This window comes from Talpa europaea (assembly GCF_964194135.1).
Source record: "Talpa europaea genome assembly, chromosome: 11".
Lineage (NCBI taxonomy): Eukaryota > Metazoa > Chordata > Mammalia > Eulipotyphla > Talpidae > Talpa > Talpa europaea.
The window spans coordinates 59,301,623-59,315,532 of record NC_140078.1 but is presented as its reverse complement, the minus strand read 5'-3'; the positions used below and the strand labels follow the sequence as shown (position 1 = coordinate 59,315,532).

The following is a 13,910-nucleotide window of genomic DNA, read 5'->3' as shown; positions in this document are numbered from 1 at the left end:
GCAGTGTATACTTTCTTGGTCTGACTCCTTTCACTTAGAATAATGGTTTTGTGATTAATTCGTATTGTGGCATATATCAACAATTCATTCCTTTTTCTTAGAGTATATTCTAGTATAGTCTACTATATATAATATAATCTACTATGTGGATATAACATAATTTGTTCATTCATCGGTTGATGGCTATTTGGGTTTGCAACTGTTTACAACTTTTGGCATAAAAAGAATTCTAAAAGCAGGGTCTCCCCAGTGGCGCAGTGGTTGAGTGCTGGGTTGCAAAGCTGCCCGTAGCCTGTGAAGCACCGGTTTGATCCCCAGCCGCCGGGCGAGGGTCCCACATGGCGCACAGACCACTCCTGCCACCCGCTGCTCCCCTCAGCAGTGTATTTCATCAGTCTGCCTGTTCTGTTCCCCGCTCTGGCTCTGGCGAATTATCTCACCCTCCTGCGGTTCTGACTGCACCCAGTGCTTGTATAAATAAATAAATCTTAAAAAAAAAAATCTAAAAGCAGCCATTTTTATTTCTTTAGGAGAAATTTTACATATTTTTTTACATCGTTTTATATTTTTATACAATGTATGCATTTTCATCTTGGTTATAGTCTCCATACAATTCCCAACCCCCTTATTTTGATCCTACTCCATTCTCCCCCATGTAGTGTGTTTCTGGTTTATAGCTGCTTGTTGATTTTGATTTTCACTTTATTATAATTAGTCCTTTTCCTGGTCCCTTATTTAGGTTTTCTAAATTCCTGCTATAAGTGAAACCATCCGGTATTTTCCTTTTTCTTTCTGGCTTATTTTCACTGAGCATGATCCCTTCCAGCTCCATCCATGTTGCTGCAAATTGCATGGGTTTATCTTTTTTGATTGCTGAGTAATATTCCATTGTGTATATGAATGACATCTTCTTGATCCAGTCATCTGTTTTTGGGCATTTGGGTTGTTTCCATAGCTCACCTATTTTAAGTATTGTGCAATAAACATAGGGGTGCAGGTGTCCTTTTGAATTAATATTTTTGTGTCCTTTGGGTAAATACCTAGGAGTGGAATTGCTGGATCATATGGAAGCTCCACTTTTAGCAGACTGAGGAACCTCCACTCAGAGCAACCATTTTTAAAGCCACCTCCTTATGGTATTGTCTCATTTCATCGTCACAGCCATGCTGTAGGTCAGTAAAGACATTCATAGTTCTCAGATGATGAAACAACAGCTCATGGAGCTGGACTGACTTGGCCAATGTTAAAGCAGCATATCTGGGATCTGGACATGGTAGTGTCAAAGCTAATGCTCTTGGACAGTGTGAGTTCAAGAAAGACAGATACTTAAAAGACGGAAGCCTCGGGAGACCATCACAAAGCCTGCAGTCTGTGTGGGTCTTTCATGAGGAGGACTTTCTACCTCAGCTTGTGAATGAACCCATGTTGCACAAAGGGAAAGAGAAAGGGAAGAAGAGTGTTTAGGAAGCCCCAGCTTTCCATGGGTATAAAAAACAGTCATTGAAATCACACCGTGACTAAGGATTTGCACATAATCAGTATTCAGTATATAAATGCCAGATGAGTAAATGGCTAAATACACGAATGAGTGAACAATGGAACAGGTATATAGATAGACGGAAGAAGTTAGTTACTACTTGACTTGATGGTAGATTTATCCAACCATCCCATGAGTCTACTCAAAATATCTCATGAGTCATATGGCAAAGGAGATTGTCTAGATAGTAAATCAACTGTCATACCAGGCCCCAGGGTAGGCTGCTCAGTCAGGAGAAAGAGTGTGCAGCTGGGAACTCCTTCAATAAGTCCAAGTCCTGAGTCCCATTCACAATCTCCAGAACCCCAGAACACATTAACAGTAAATATGTGACAAATGACAGTGGGAGTCATTTGTCTTGGAATCTGGGAACTCCAATCTTAGGCCCCCCTTCCTGACTTAGCAAATGAGCCTTGGCTTCCCTGGGTCTCACACTCTGCACTTGAGCCTTGACTTGGCCCTGCTGAGGAAATCTGGTCATGCTGCTGCTGACTTCATCTTGGCAGAGGCTCTGAAGCTTGGGAACCAGGTTCTAGTCCTGTCTCTGACAGCTCTGTTAAAAACAAGTTCATTAACAGGCAGTTTTATTGAATGCTGCACACACAGGCATATTTCCCATTGCCAGTGGGTGATGTCAGTGCATTTCTGGAGCCAAGATAAACACAGCACACCATTCAGGTGATGGTTTCCCGAGAACAGTTCAGGAGACAGCTTCAGGGCCTCGCCTATCTCCTCATTACCACCCTGCCCTACTCCTCTTTCACATTGCACTGAAAACACTGGGGGGAGTGAAGTGAAGCTAGCACAGGAGACGCAGTTTAGGAGGAATTTAATCCAGGCAGAGGGCATGTGTCTAGCTGCAGCCATGAAATTCCATTTTGAGCTCAGCATGTGCTGATGCAGTAATGAAATGAAGACGACATTGCAAATGGCTGGTGAGTCTAATGATAGTTTTTGTGGGGTTTTTAGAGGGGCCATTAGAGTTTGCACTCTCTCCCTAAGGACCAGAACCACGCAGCAGGCCTAGAGAGATGAAGTATTTTGTCATTCCTCTTCCCCTCCCCCCACATCTGCCAGCCTCTGTCCCTCTTGGTATAAATAGCTTCTCACACAAAAAGAGCAAAGTGTCAATAGTCTGAAAGTGAATGGGGAAGCTGGGCGCTGGCACTGGCCCCAGCCCAGTGGTGAGTCACAGCTGTAGAATTCATAATCCCATAGTCACAGGGACCAGAACATCTTCTGATGCAGGCTGAGGAAGCAAGACCATGGAAAGATTTTTAAAAGTGTCTTGCATTCTTTGACAAAGAGCCGGGTATTTAGGCCATTTTCAGGGGACGTCAGGCAGAGGCAGGATGCAGGGAGGCCAGGGGTCGCTTCTGGGCATCACTCTCTGTATCTTCCATGGGAAGAGCCACTTCAGTGCCTTGAAAAGCCTGGTACTAAGAGCAGCTACCATCTGATGGGGAACTGTCAGCTTTCAGCCTCTCTGTAGTTCTTTAGAGAATACTTACTTTCTATTCAAAGCTACTTTCAATTGGGCAGAAGACTCCTTGTTTTCCAGATAAGACAAGCAAAGCTCAGGGAACTCAACCTCACCGAGAATAAGTGGTATAGCCAAGATGTGGCTCCATGTTGCCGACACTGGTTTCCACCCTCCACGGCAGGGTTCTCAGTCACGGCACACAGCAGGAACACCCGAAGGCCCTCAAGAGTGCAGGGCATCCCCTCTGGGCTTCTGGTTTAGCAGGCCCGGGGCAGGGTTGAGGAATCTGTGCTTTTTAACAAGTTCCCAGGAGACACGGACGTGGCTGGTGATAATACACCCCGAACAAACCTGGACTTGGCTGGACTAAATCTGCAGAACTTATCATTCCATGGAACAGCTCAGCTATCACCTTCACAAAAAGGCATTTCTCATCTATAGTAGATTATCTATTATAAATTAGGGACCAGCAGTCCTGTGTGTCAAATCAGGATTGCTGCCCTTTTTTTTTTTTTTTTTTAAAGATTTATTTATTTATTTATTTATACAAGAACTGGGGTACAGGCCAGATAGATGCGCAGGAGGGTGAGAGGATTCACTGGAGACAGAGTGGGGACCAGAACAGGCAGACTGATGAAATACACTGCTGAGGGGAGCAGCAGGCAAGACAGGAGAGGTCTGCTCACCATATGGGTTGCTCTGAGGCCGGCAGGGATCGAACCAGCACTGCAGAGGCTGTGGACAACTTCACAGCACTGTGCTCAACTGCCTGCGCCACCAGGGGAGCCCCTGCTGCCCATTTTTGTAAATAAAGTTTTATTGTCAAATAGCCACACCCATTCACTTACAAAAGTCTTCTAATTGATGACCTCTTTTATTTTTATATTAATTTTTTTATTTTTGATGACCTCTTTTGCTACATGCCGGACTACAACCTCAGAGTCCAAATTCGTGACAAAGACTGTATGTCCCCCGAAGTCGAATATACTTTATTATTTGGCTATTTACAAAAAATGTTGGCCCACCCAGATTTTGAATAACCTCATCCTTTTTTATTTCTTTCACAGCATATATCATTCCCTGAAAGTGTCTTATTCATCCACTTGTTAACTTGCCTGCAGCCTCCACCAGAACATCAGCTCCACGGGGCAGGGTTATTGTTTGTTCATGGCTCTGCCTCAGGGCCTGGACAGATGGTTGGCACTGCAGACACCAGCTGAACCAAGGCCTGTCACTGTGAGTGCCCAGCTACGTGACACCATACATGGGGCCCAATGGAGGAAGTAGAGAAAATCCAGGTCTGAACACTTGGGCGCCCAGCCAGGATGAAAGAATAAGAAGCACCAGAGGTAAACAGAGATTGTCAGTAGGGAAAACAAGTCTCTAAAGGTAGGGCCATGCTGCTTCTTGCAGTTATGGGGAAACTGACGATGGGGAAAGATGCATTCCTTAGTCACCAAGGTCAATCTGAGATTTGGAGAAACTCCCCTCCCCTAGGAATGAAAGAGCCTTGTGTGACACAGGCAGCTCCCTGTCCGACATATGCCAAGTTGAGTTACTTGGCTCTAAAGTCCTGGGTGGATCCCCAAGGAGGAGGGTGGGGTACAGACAGAAGAGCCCAAGAGGGCCCTGGAGCTGGAGAGATGACTGCCTGACTCGTGCCTCTCCCCTTTACTAGTGTGGTACCCTGATTAGGTTTCTGAACCTCCATGAGAAGCAAATGATTTTACTAGAAAAGTGGGGGATTCTGTATAGAAGTAAATGTGATTGTTTATTCATGTAACATCTGTTTACTGAATGAGTGATATATATCAGATATTTTAGGCACTGAGCATACAGAGGGAACAAGACAATGATGTCTCCCTCCAACATGCTCAATTTTAGAAGACAGGGCATATGATGAAAGGAGGAGGCATACATTAAAAGAAAGCATATAAGCATCCATATTCAACATATGGACGGTTCCTTGGTACTGCTCTAATCAGCTCTGGATGGAGACTTTCTGTCACTCTAGCCATACCTCAAGCAGGAAACTTCAAGGTGATGTGTGATGGGGGCACCTTCAATTTCCCTGGGGTAAGCAGGACAGACTTCTCCTCCCCTCTACTGCCATGCCCACACATACCTCAGCAAGAGCTGCACAAGCGTGGACAACATTCATTTCTTCCAGATCATCCAACAAGGCTCTGCCCAAATTCTTTGTGCACATATAAGGTGGGTACTCATTTCACTTCTGAGCTTCATGCAAATGAAAACTTAAACTTCTCAACATGTCAGGTCTTTGTATGGCAGGTTTCCTCATGTCATTCAGTGGCAGCTCAAACACCACCTCCCCAGAGAGGCTGCGCCTGACCAATCAATCTAAATTAGCCAATCCCTCTGACGCTTCAGCACATGTGCATGATCACAGAAGCTGTTCCATTTTCTTCCTCATATAGATTAAACAAGATACAACTTGTAAAGCACCCAGGACGAGGTCTGGCACATGCAAGAGCTCACTAATTGTTAATGTCACTATCCTGAATGTCATTGTTCTTTCTTTTTAATCGTAATCTCAAATAGTCTTGACTTGTTTTCTAATTTATATCTCCCACAGTCTCCTTACAACTACAATGTAGCAGGAACCTTGGTTTGTTTTATCTCTTTTGCCCAGAACAGTGACTGACACATAGTAGGTGCACACACACACACACGTGTGTGTGCGCGTGTATGTGTGCATGTGTGAATGAATGAATGAAAAAAGCCCAACTTCACCAGCGGACTCTCTGATTCAATTCTTATACTCCCCTGAGGGGGAATACAGCCTCATAAAACACTGACAAGATGCCCAGCCATTAGAAAGAGCTGCTAAAGGGGCTCTGAATGGCAGAGGCCAAAGCAGGGAGTCATGCCTCACACTGACCTGCTGAGGCCCAAAAGGAGGTCTGTGGGATTGTCTTTTTGGAAAGACACTCTTTGCCTACATAAAATGCCCCGGGGGCACACTCCTCCCAGCCTGGGGATAGGATATTGCAGGAAATCTCAGGCACCAAGGAGGAGGGCTGCAGAGCTCATCCTTGGCATACAGCCCCAGAGCCTGCTGGGGGCACCAGAGAATTCAGTCAGATGGCTCTGCCTGGGCCCCTGTCCAAGTTGCTCTGGCTCAGCAGAGGCAGAATTTCAATAGAATAAAGTTGCACTTTTACAGCAACCCCTGAGCAGAGAACTTGGGAAAGAGAAGAGACAAGCTCTCGTATTGGCAGAATTCAAAATTAGTTTATTAAAAGCCTTGGAGAAGGCTGAGAAGGAATCCAGGATTCCTCTTAACTGTAGGCTTAACCATTCCCCCCACCCCCCGCCCAGCCTTCCTCAGTCCCAGAAAGCCAAATGTTCCTTCTTCCTGCTCTTGTTACCCACTCAAGGAAACAGTAAGTAGTGTCACTACAATTTCACAAGAAGGGCAGTTAGGAAATGACCATTTTATTGAACAACTTCTGTGTGCAGGCACCACACCAGGGGTCTTCTATATACTCCCTCACTTGGGTCCAGATAAGCCCTGTGGCCTAAAATCCTGAGTATAGGTCCCAAGGTCAGGTGATCTGACATTGAATCCATTTCTGCTACTCATTAGCTTATGCGATCTTGAGCATGTTATTTAGCTTCTCTGATGCTTGCTTAACTTAGTTCTGAAATGGAGACAGAAATAGTAATTGCCAACTATGACTGCTATGAGAAATATGATAACGCATGCAAAGTTAAAAATGGTGGTGTGCACACAGCAAGTATTTGATGAAAGCTGAGTAATTTTCTCCATTTTCATTCTTATTTTCATCAAGAGGAAACTGAGGTTCCTAGAAGTTGGACAACTTTTCTGAGGTCAGAAGGGGATGGGGCAGCTGCCAGATTTTCTGACTCTCAAAGGGAGGCTTTTTCCACTGGGGCATGCTGCTTTTTCCTCCTTCTGTGGCTCCCAGCAAGCTCCCCAAATTTGGATCAGGATACAACTGGAATTCTATCTTTTTGATGTGAGGCAACCCTGAACATTTCTGGTTCTGCAGAGGATTCTGGTCATCTTCCTGTCTTTTAAATATTTGTTGGGTGCCTGTCATGTGTCAGGCATGTTTTCAGGCATGTTCTTTGTTCCTAAAGAACAAAGTAGACAAGATCTCTGTTCCTCAAATCTTAAAGTGGGAGAGTCAAATATTAAGCATATAATTCCACCAATAAATATATAACCATAAGTTTGAGAAACACCAGCAAGGACAATGTCAGGGATTTTTACAAAGCATGTAACTGGGAACCAAATCCTATATTGGGAGTGGGGGGTGGTCAGAGAAGTTCACGGAAGACACACATTTAATCTAACACCAAAAAGATGAATAATAGTCAATAGAGAGCCAAATGAAAATTTTTATGTACCCCCAATAGAGGTAGTTTAGCCTTGCAGAGTTCAAAACCAACTAATTCATCCCCATCTCTAGGTTGTACTGGATAGTCTATTTAGCCACATAAAAGAAGGCTTTGAAAATGAACAATTAGGCAATTACTCCTGGTAGCCACTCTTCATTCTTCATGATAGTTTGAGGTGAAAGTTGAATGTTCTGGAAAAAAAATCTAATTGCCATTCTTATGTGCAACGACACACTTGAAGTCAATGTAAAATTACTAATGTTTGGAGACAGAGGATTTGGAAACATTTATATTTGAGAACCCTCCACGGGCACTTGGAGTACCGAAAACATCAATGAAAAGGATTTTCACGCAGGAGAAGCAATTTGACGGCCTCTTCAGATTTTTATGGATCATTGAATAGAAGAACCAATAGAAAAAGCACATCCATATGTACCCAATGACATCAGTTACAGCCTTTCTGGAGGGCTGTTTAACACAAGAAATGAAAACCTTAAAGAGGTTTACATGTATACCCTCCCTCTGTCCCCAATATTCATTTCAGCATTATTTACAGTAGCCAGGATATGGAAACAACCTAAGTGTTTATGGATGGATGAAATGGATGAAGAGATTTCAGGTGATAGACACAGACAGATAGACAGAGAGATAGACAGATGACTGAGTATAACTCACCCCCCCAAAAAAAAATCAAAACCTTGCCATATGTGACAATAAGAATGGACCTTGAGGGTATTATACTAAGTGAAATAAGTTAGAAAAACAAATACTGCCAGATTTCACTTTTATGTGGAATCTAAAAACCCCTTAAAACCAAATTCATCAATATAGAGAACGGAGTGGTGATTCCCATAGGGGAAAATGGGTGAAGGAGGTGAAAAGGTAAAAATGTTCAGTTATAAAATAAATAACTCCTGGGAGTCTCACCTGTAGCATGGTGACCATAGTTAATAACACTGCACTGCATGTTTGAAAGTTGCTTAGAGAATGAATCTTAAAAGTGGGCCTCCCCGGGTGGCACAGCAGTTGTGCACTGCACTGTGAAGCTGCCCGCAGCCTCTGCAGCGTTGGTTCGATCCCAGCTGGCGGGCGAAGGTCCCACATGGTATGATAGACCTCTCCTATTGTGCCCGCTGCTCCCCTCAGCAGTGTATTTTGTCAGTCTGCCTGTTCTGTTCCCCGCTCTGTCTTTGGTGAATCCTCTCACCCTCCCACGCATCTGGCCTATACCCTGGTTCTTGTGTAAATAAATAAATAAACCTTCAAAAAAAAGTTTTCATCACCAGAAAAAACATTTTGTAACTATATATGGTATAGATGTTATTCTTACCGTGGCGCTCATTTTGCAAAGCATACAAATATCTAATAATTATGCTAGTACTTAAAACTAATGCTGTATGTCAATTATACCTCAATTAAAAATTAAATTCAAATTTTAAAAAGTGGTTTATACACGACCACTCCACCTCCAGGAATTGTTCTTTTAGGAGAACAGGCAAGTAGAGAGGATGGTTTGCTGCTGCCACCTTATTTAATATCAAGTTGCCAAAAATACGCATGTTTAAAACCAAATCTTCAGCTCAGGATTGCTCCATTATGATTCTCTTGGCATTGGGGAGGAGTCAATTCTCCTTTGAGCAGGATCATCTGGTATTTGTCAATATGTACAGCATCTCAAGCTCCTATTCATTAAAATGCTAGTGAACCCTGAGGTCTTTTCGACAATAACCCTTCCCAAACACACATTTCCAAATACCTCTAGGTCACCACGGTAAGTCAGAACCACAATGGGGGCCTCCATGGTGGCAGAAGGGCTTAAGACACAGCACTATAAAGCTATCTGCAGCCACTGAACCACAAGTTTGATCCCCGGCCAGGGATCAAACTATCTCCTATCACGCCCACTGCTCCCCTCAGCAGTGTGTTTCAGTATATCCACCTGCTCTGCTCCCCACTCTGTCTCTGGTAAATCCTCTGACCCCCCACATCTCTGGCCTGACCTGAGCCCTTGTACACATAAATAAATAAATAATTAAAAAAAGAAACAGCCTTCCTGGTGGCACAGTGGTTGAGCACTGGGTTGCAAAGCTGTCCGCAGCCTCACATGGTGCGCAGACCTCTCCTGCCATACCCGCTGCTCCCCTCAGCAGTGTATTTCGTCAGTCTGCCTGTTCTGTTCCCCACTCTGGCTCTGGTGAATTCTCTCACCCTCCTGCACTTCTGACTATACCCAGTGCTTGTATAAATAAATAAATAAATCTTTAAATAAAAATAAATAAAAAAACAAACACAATGGGGAACCCATTCCCACTACGTACACACCCACATACACATTCCGAAGTGAATAAAAGGGTAAATGGATGACACCAGCACATTTTTGTCTAAAACAAAACAGAAATATACTCCTATATACATAAATACTTGTCACAAGGATGCAAAAAAAAAAAAATGGTTGGAAAACAACATTCCTTAGTTGGTTGGTGGGATTATAAGTGATTTTTATTTGCTTGTTCATATTTTCTTTTCCATTTCAATTAGCAAAACTTCCTTTTATAAGAGGCAAAGCAATTTCTGTTCTGAAAACAAAAGGTGACCCTTCCACCACCAGCTCCTCTCACTACTCCAATTCTTGGTTTGACCTACAGAGGGTTGAGGTTGACCCCCACCCAGAGCACTGGACTCTGATCATGCAGCATGCCAACACCACATCACATTTTCATCCTGCCATATAATTCCAAAGAGAGCTAGCTATAGTACCAACACTGGGATAGGGTAGGTGCTCAAACAAATATTTGCTGATTTACATCTTCTCTTTGTCTTAATGGGGCCAGAATCTTGCTGATATATCCTGAGGTTTTAATATTACTTACACCCACTGGTTCTCATCCAGGGAGCCCAACCCTGCCAGAACATTGCCCAATGTGTGGGGACATATCTGGTCACCCCAATATCAGGGAAGGGGATGATGTGTACTATTGGCATCTACTAGGTAGAGTCTACAGGTGCTGTTCATCATTCTACAGTGTGCAGGACAGCCCCACAACAAAGAATTAACAATGTCAACAGTAAATAGGCCAAGAAACCCTGTTCATCATTTACCTTTTGTATAGTTTCTTAAAAAATTCCCATATTCTTCCTGGAGAATTACCTAGTGTAAGTGTATCACCACAGAGTTTCTAGGAGAGAGAACTATTCGAACTTGAAGAGAACATGAAACCCTACAGATGACATCAGTTGTTCATCAGTCAGGGCATTCTGACTCCAGCTCTCTGTTCTGCTACTACAGGGCTCTCTTGTTGACAAGAAACATCTCACTGGGAGTGAGCAGAGATGAAGCAAGCAAACAATCTGATTAGTTTCCAGTCCAGTCATTAAAAATCACAAGACAAATGCCTTTCCATTCTGGCATCATCTGTGATATTTGGCATTTTCCACACTATTTTAAGAAGGTTGAGTTTTATAGCTAGTAGATTTTCATGGAATTAAATGTGCATATTCGAGATTACCTCCTTAATTGGGGGATGACTGATGTTTGTATTATATTTAATTGAAGGCATTTCTCAGAAGAAATAGAATAATAAGAGTGTCACCTGAAGGTACATTGCCAACCCCATGATCAAGTTGTGAAATGAAAGGTTCCTAACAAAAATGAAAGCACATTACTTTCAACCCTAACCAGTCTTTAGTATTTTGCCTCCAGCACAAAGCATTTTAATGGTTCACTGTAATTTCTTGATAGAAAATGGTTTTTCTCAAATCAGAGACAGGTAACATGTTATTAAATATCAGAATTTTTATTAGTGAAAGGCAGTCAGGGTTCTGAATACTCTCTAATCTTAGATTACACCAGATAGCTTTTCAAAAATCTTCAAACCCATAAACAGTTCCACAAGTAACAGACTTCAAAATATCTCTTTTGTTAAAAGATTTGAAGTCCATTTGTTTCATGTAATATATTCCCTTCAAACACCTTTAATATATATATATATATATAGAGAGAGAGAGAGAGACTCATATTTTATTAAGAAAATAGAGAGTTCCCCAAATAGCTTGAAGAGACATTCTCTCTCTGGAATAAAATTTCCCTTTCTAATCATCTGTGTCATAGAGGTTTGAGTTAGTGTAGGGAATAGAGAAAACCATCCGCAGAACAAGAGAATTAGAAGAGATGAGCATATCCTTTCATCTAACATAATTCAAACTACTTGTTTAATAGCATTAATCTTTTTTTTTTCCCCAAAACAAATCAGAGAAAGTTGTTTTATGTTTCCCAAAGGCATTCATTTCAGATGAGTCAAGTGGCCTTCAAAGATATTATCAAGCACTCACTCATTCTTGGAATTGGTGAATTTAACCAAGGCCCTACCTTCAGCAATTGTTTGTTCTCTGGGGCCAAAAGCATTTTTTTTTCCTGAATCTGAACATCAGAGAAAGATGTTAAATGGTCTTAGGGAGAATCTTAAGAAAGGAACTGAAAACAGCTTTACTTTGGAGAATTCAGGATCCAATTTAACAGGAAAAAATGTGAACAAAAGAAAGAAGGGTTTGTTAGAAGCTTCTGGAAATGAGGTTAGCAAGAAAATGAAACAAGCTAACAGATGTTCCAGGTGTGAAAACTCACTGTTCAAGCACTGGCAGTAGAATGGCGATGTCAGACAAAGACATTCAGTCACTTGCCACCTCATCTGAGTTTCCAGGCAAACTCAATCTCTCTTATTCTTTAATAATATAATCTTTACTAAACAAAGAAAGTAGTTAGAACCTCAGCCTAACAAACTGAGAGTAAATACTCTTATTTCTTCCAGTTAATATCCCAACAAAGAACTCCCTTCAGTTCTCAGAGATTATATTCTAAAATGTTTCTATTCTATGATAATTTTTTCTGTAGTAATAATCAGAAAGAAGATCAAAATAGAAGTACCTGTAGGATTTAATATGGTAACAACAAAGGATCGAGTGGAGACTAGGGTGATTTGGAGAGTTATACTATCTAAAAAGAATGATGAGTACTCAACTCAAAGGCCAGCATACCTCGATTTTTCAAGACACAAATAGGAACTTCCAAAAACCAATCTCATTTTTAAGTATTAGTAACTACTTTGAAAATTTAAATAATACTTTGCTGACTAAACAAATCCTGCTTGTTATCTTGATTTCACCTCCCAGTTGGCAAACTTAATATTGAGAGAAGAAAATGAGAAATGACTAATGAGAGAGATCAGTGGTTGGCGACTTCTTGGGTCTTCCTTAATTATAAATAATTTTTTCTAAAACATTATATCCCATCTAAAATCCCTGACTTAAAATATCCAGGCCTTGAAGACAAGCTTCAAGATGTCTGTCAGTCATTTGCATCTCTGAAGAAAGAAATTGTATGTGTCAGAGGAGGAGAATAATGACTGGATAGTTAAGATTCTGATAAATATGTTTCTTAAAGATACACAGGGAAAATCATGAAAATATCCACTTACAGAGCTTCTACACCAACACGAGGCTGGTAGCAGAGAAAATTCCAAGTACCAAGAAATGTAAAGCTGAGGTTGTATACATCACTGAGAAAAAAGCAGTGACACAGAAAGAAACCAAGTTGATCTAATCGAGCCAATAATATTTACAGCCTGTGGACAGTACCAAATACTTCAGGAAATGCCAATGTCTTTCCTTGAAAAGAAAGGCCAAATTTAATACTTAAGCACAACATATATCACTGGGAAGAATAAGGTGAATTCATAGTTCCTCAACCCGCCTTTACAAGAAATCTTAACATGAAGATTCATGGCCACCAGATTCCTCCTCTCCCTCCAGAAATAAAGTTTCACTATTTAATGTTTCAAAGCCAACATTTACGAGAAGTTTCTAGATAATTTCCTGCTAACAGCCAATAATTGCAATACAGTGTCAATTAGCATTTGTTATGAATGAGGCATACAGGTTCAGTCTTACTACTCTTCCTCATTTTTCACTGGATCCCTGCCATGTCGACCCATTTGGCCCCAACCCCTCTCTCAATCAGCAAAGCCAGCCCTTCCTTCTGATCAGGAATGAGGGAGGACGGGCAAGATAAAGGAAAACCACAACTGCTCTCAAGTCAAGAAATGTACCTGTTCAGGCTTCAGACCTGGCGGAACCCAGGCATATTCCTCCAAGGCACAGCCCGAGTCGTCGTCTGAGGTCGAGTTCCTCTGGAAGTCAAACATGAGTTTGCTGACAGTCTTCTCCATCTCCAGGGGCATCACTGTCACCATGTGCTCCTCCTGAGGGCACTTGCAATGCAGGCAGATCTTCCTGCAAGCAGTAAAGGCAGCAGGTGAAAAGGAAGGCAAAAGAAACCATTTCTTCAATTGGCCTGCCCTTGGTTCCCAAACCGTAAACACATTCCTTGGCAACTGGCATTTGGCAAAGCATCCACATGAGCGTCGCACAGGCTGCCAGTCTCTGCAGGAGGCGTGGCACTGTACATGTGGAAATGTTGCGAAAGGTCAGAGGCCACCAGGTAAGCAT

General features: G+C 42.2%; 1 protein-coding gene across 2 annotated transcripts in view; it reads right to left on the bottom strand.

The window, feature by feature from the left end:
• The window catches only part of PRICKLE2 (prickle planar cell polarity protein 2), a gene marked incomplete at both ends in the record, with an annotated part of 337,562 nt that overhangs the window by 79,235 nt on the left and 244,417 nt on the right, over positions 1-13,910 (bottom strand). For both annotated transcript variants that reach the window (XM_084247477.1, XM_084247478.1), the window contains one exon: positions 13,511-13,694. In XM_084247477.1, coding sequence (XP_084103603.1) covers positions 13,511-13,694 — 184 coding nt within the window. The remainder of the gene's footprint in view (positions 1-13,510; positions 13,695-13,910) is intronic.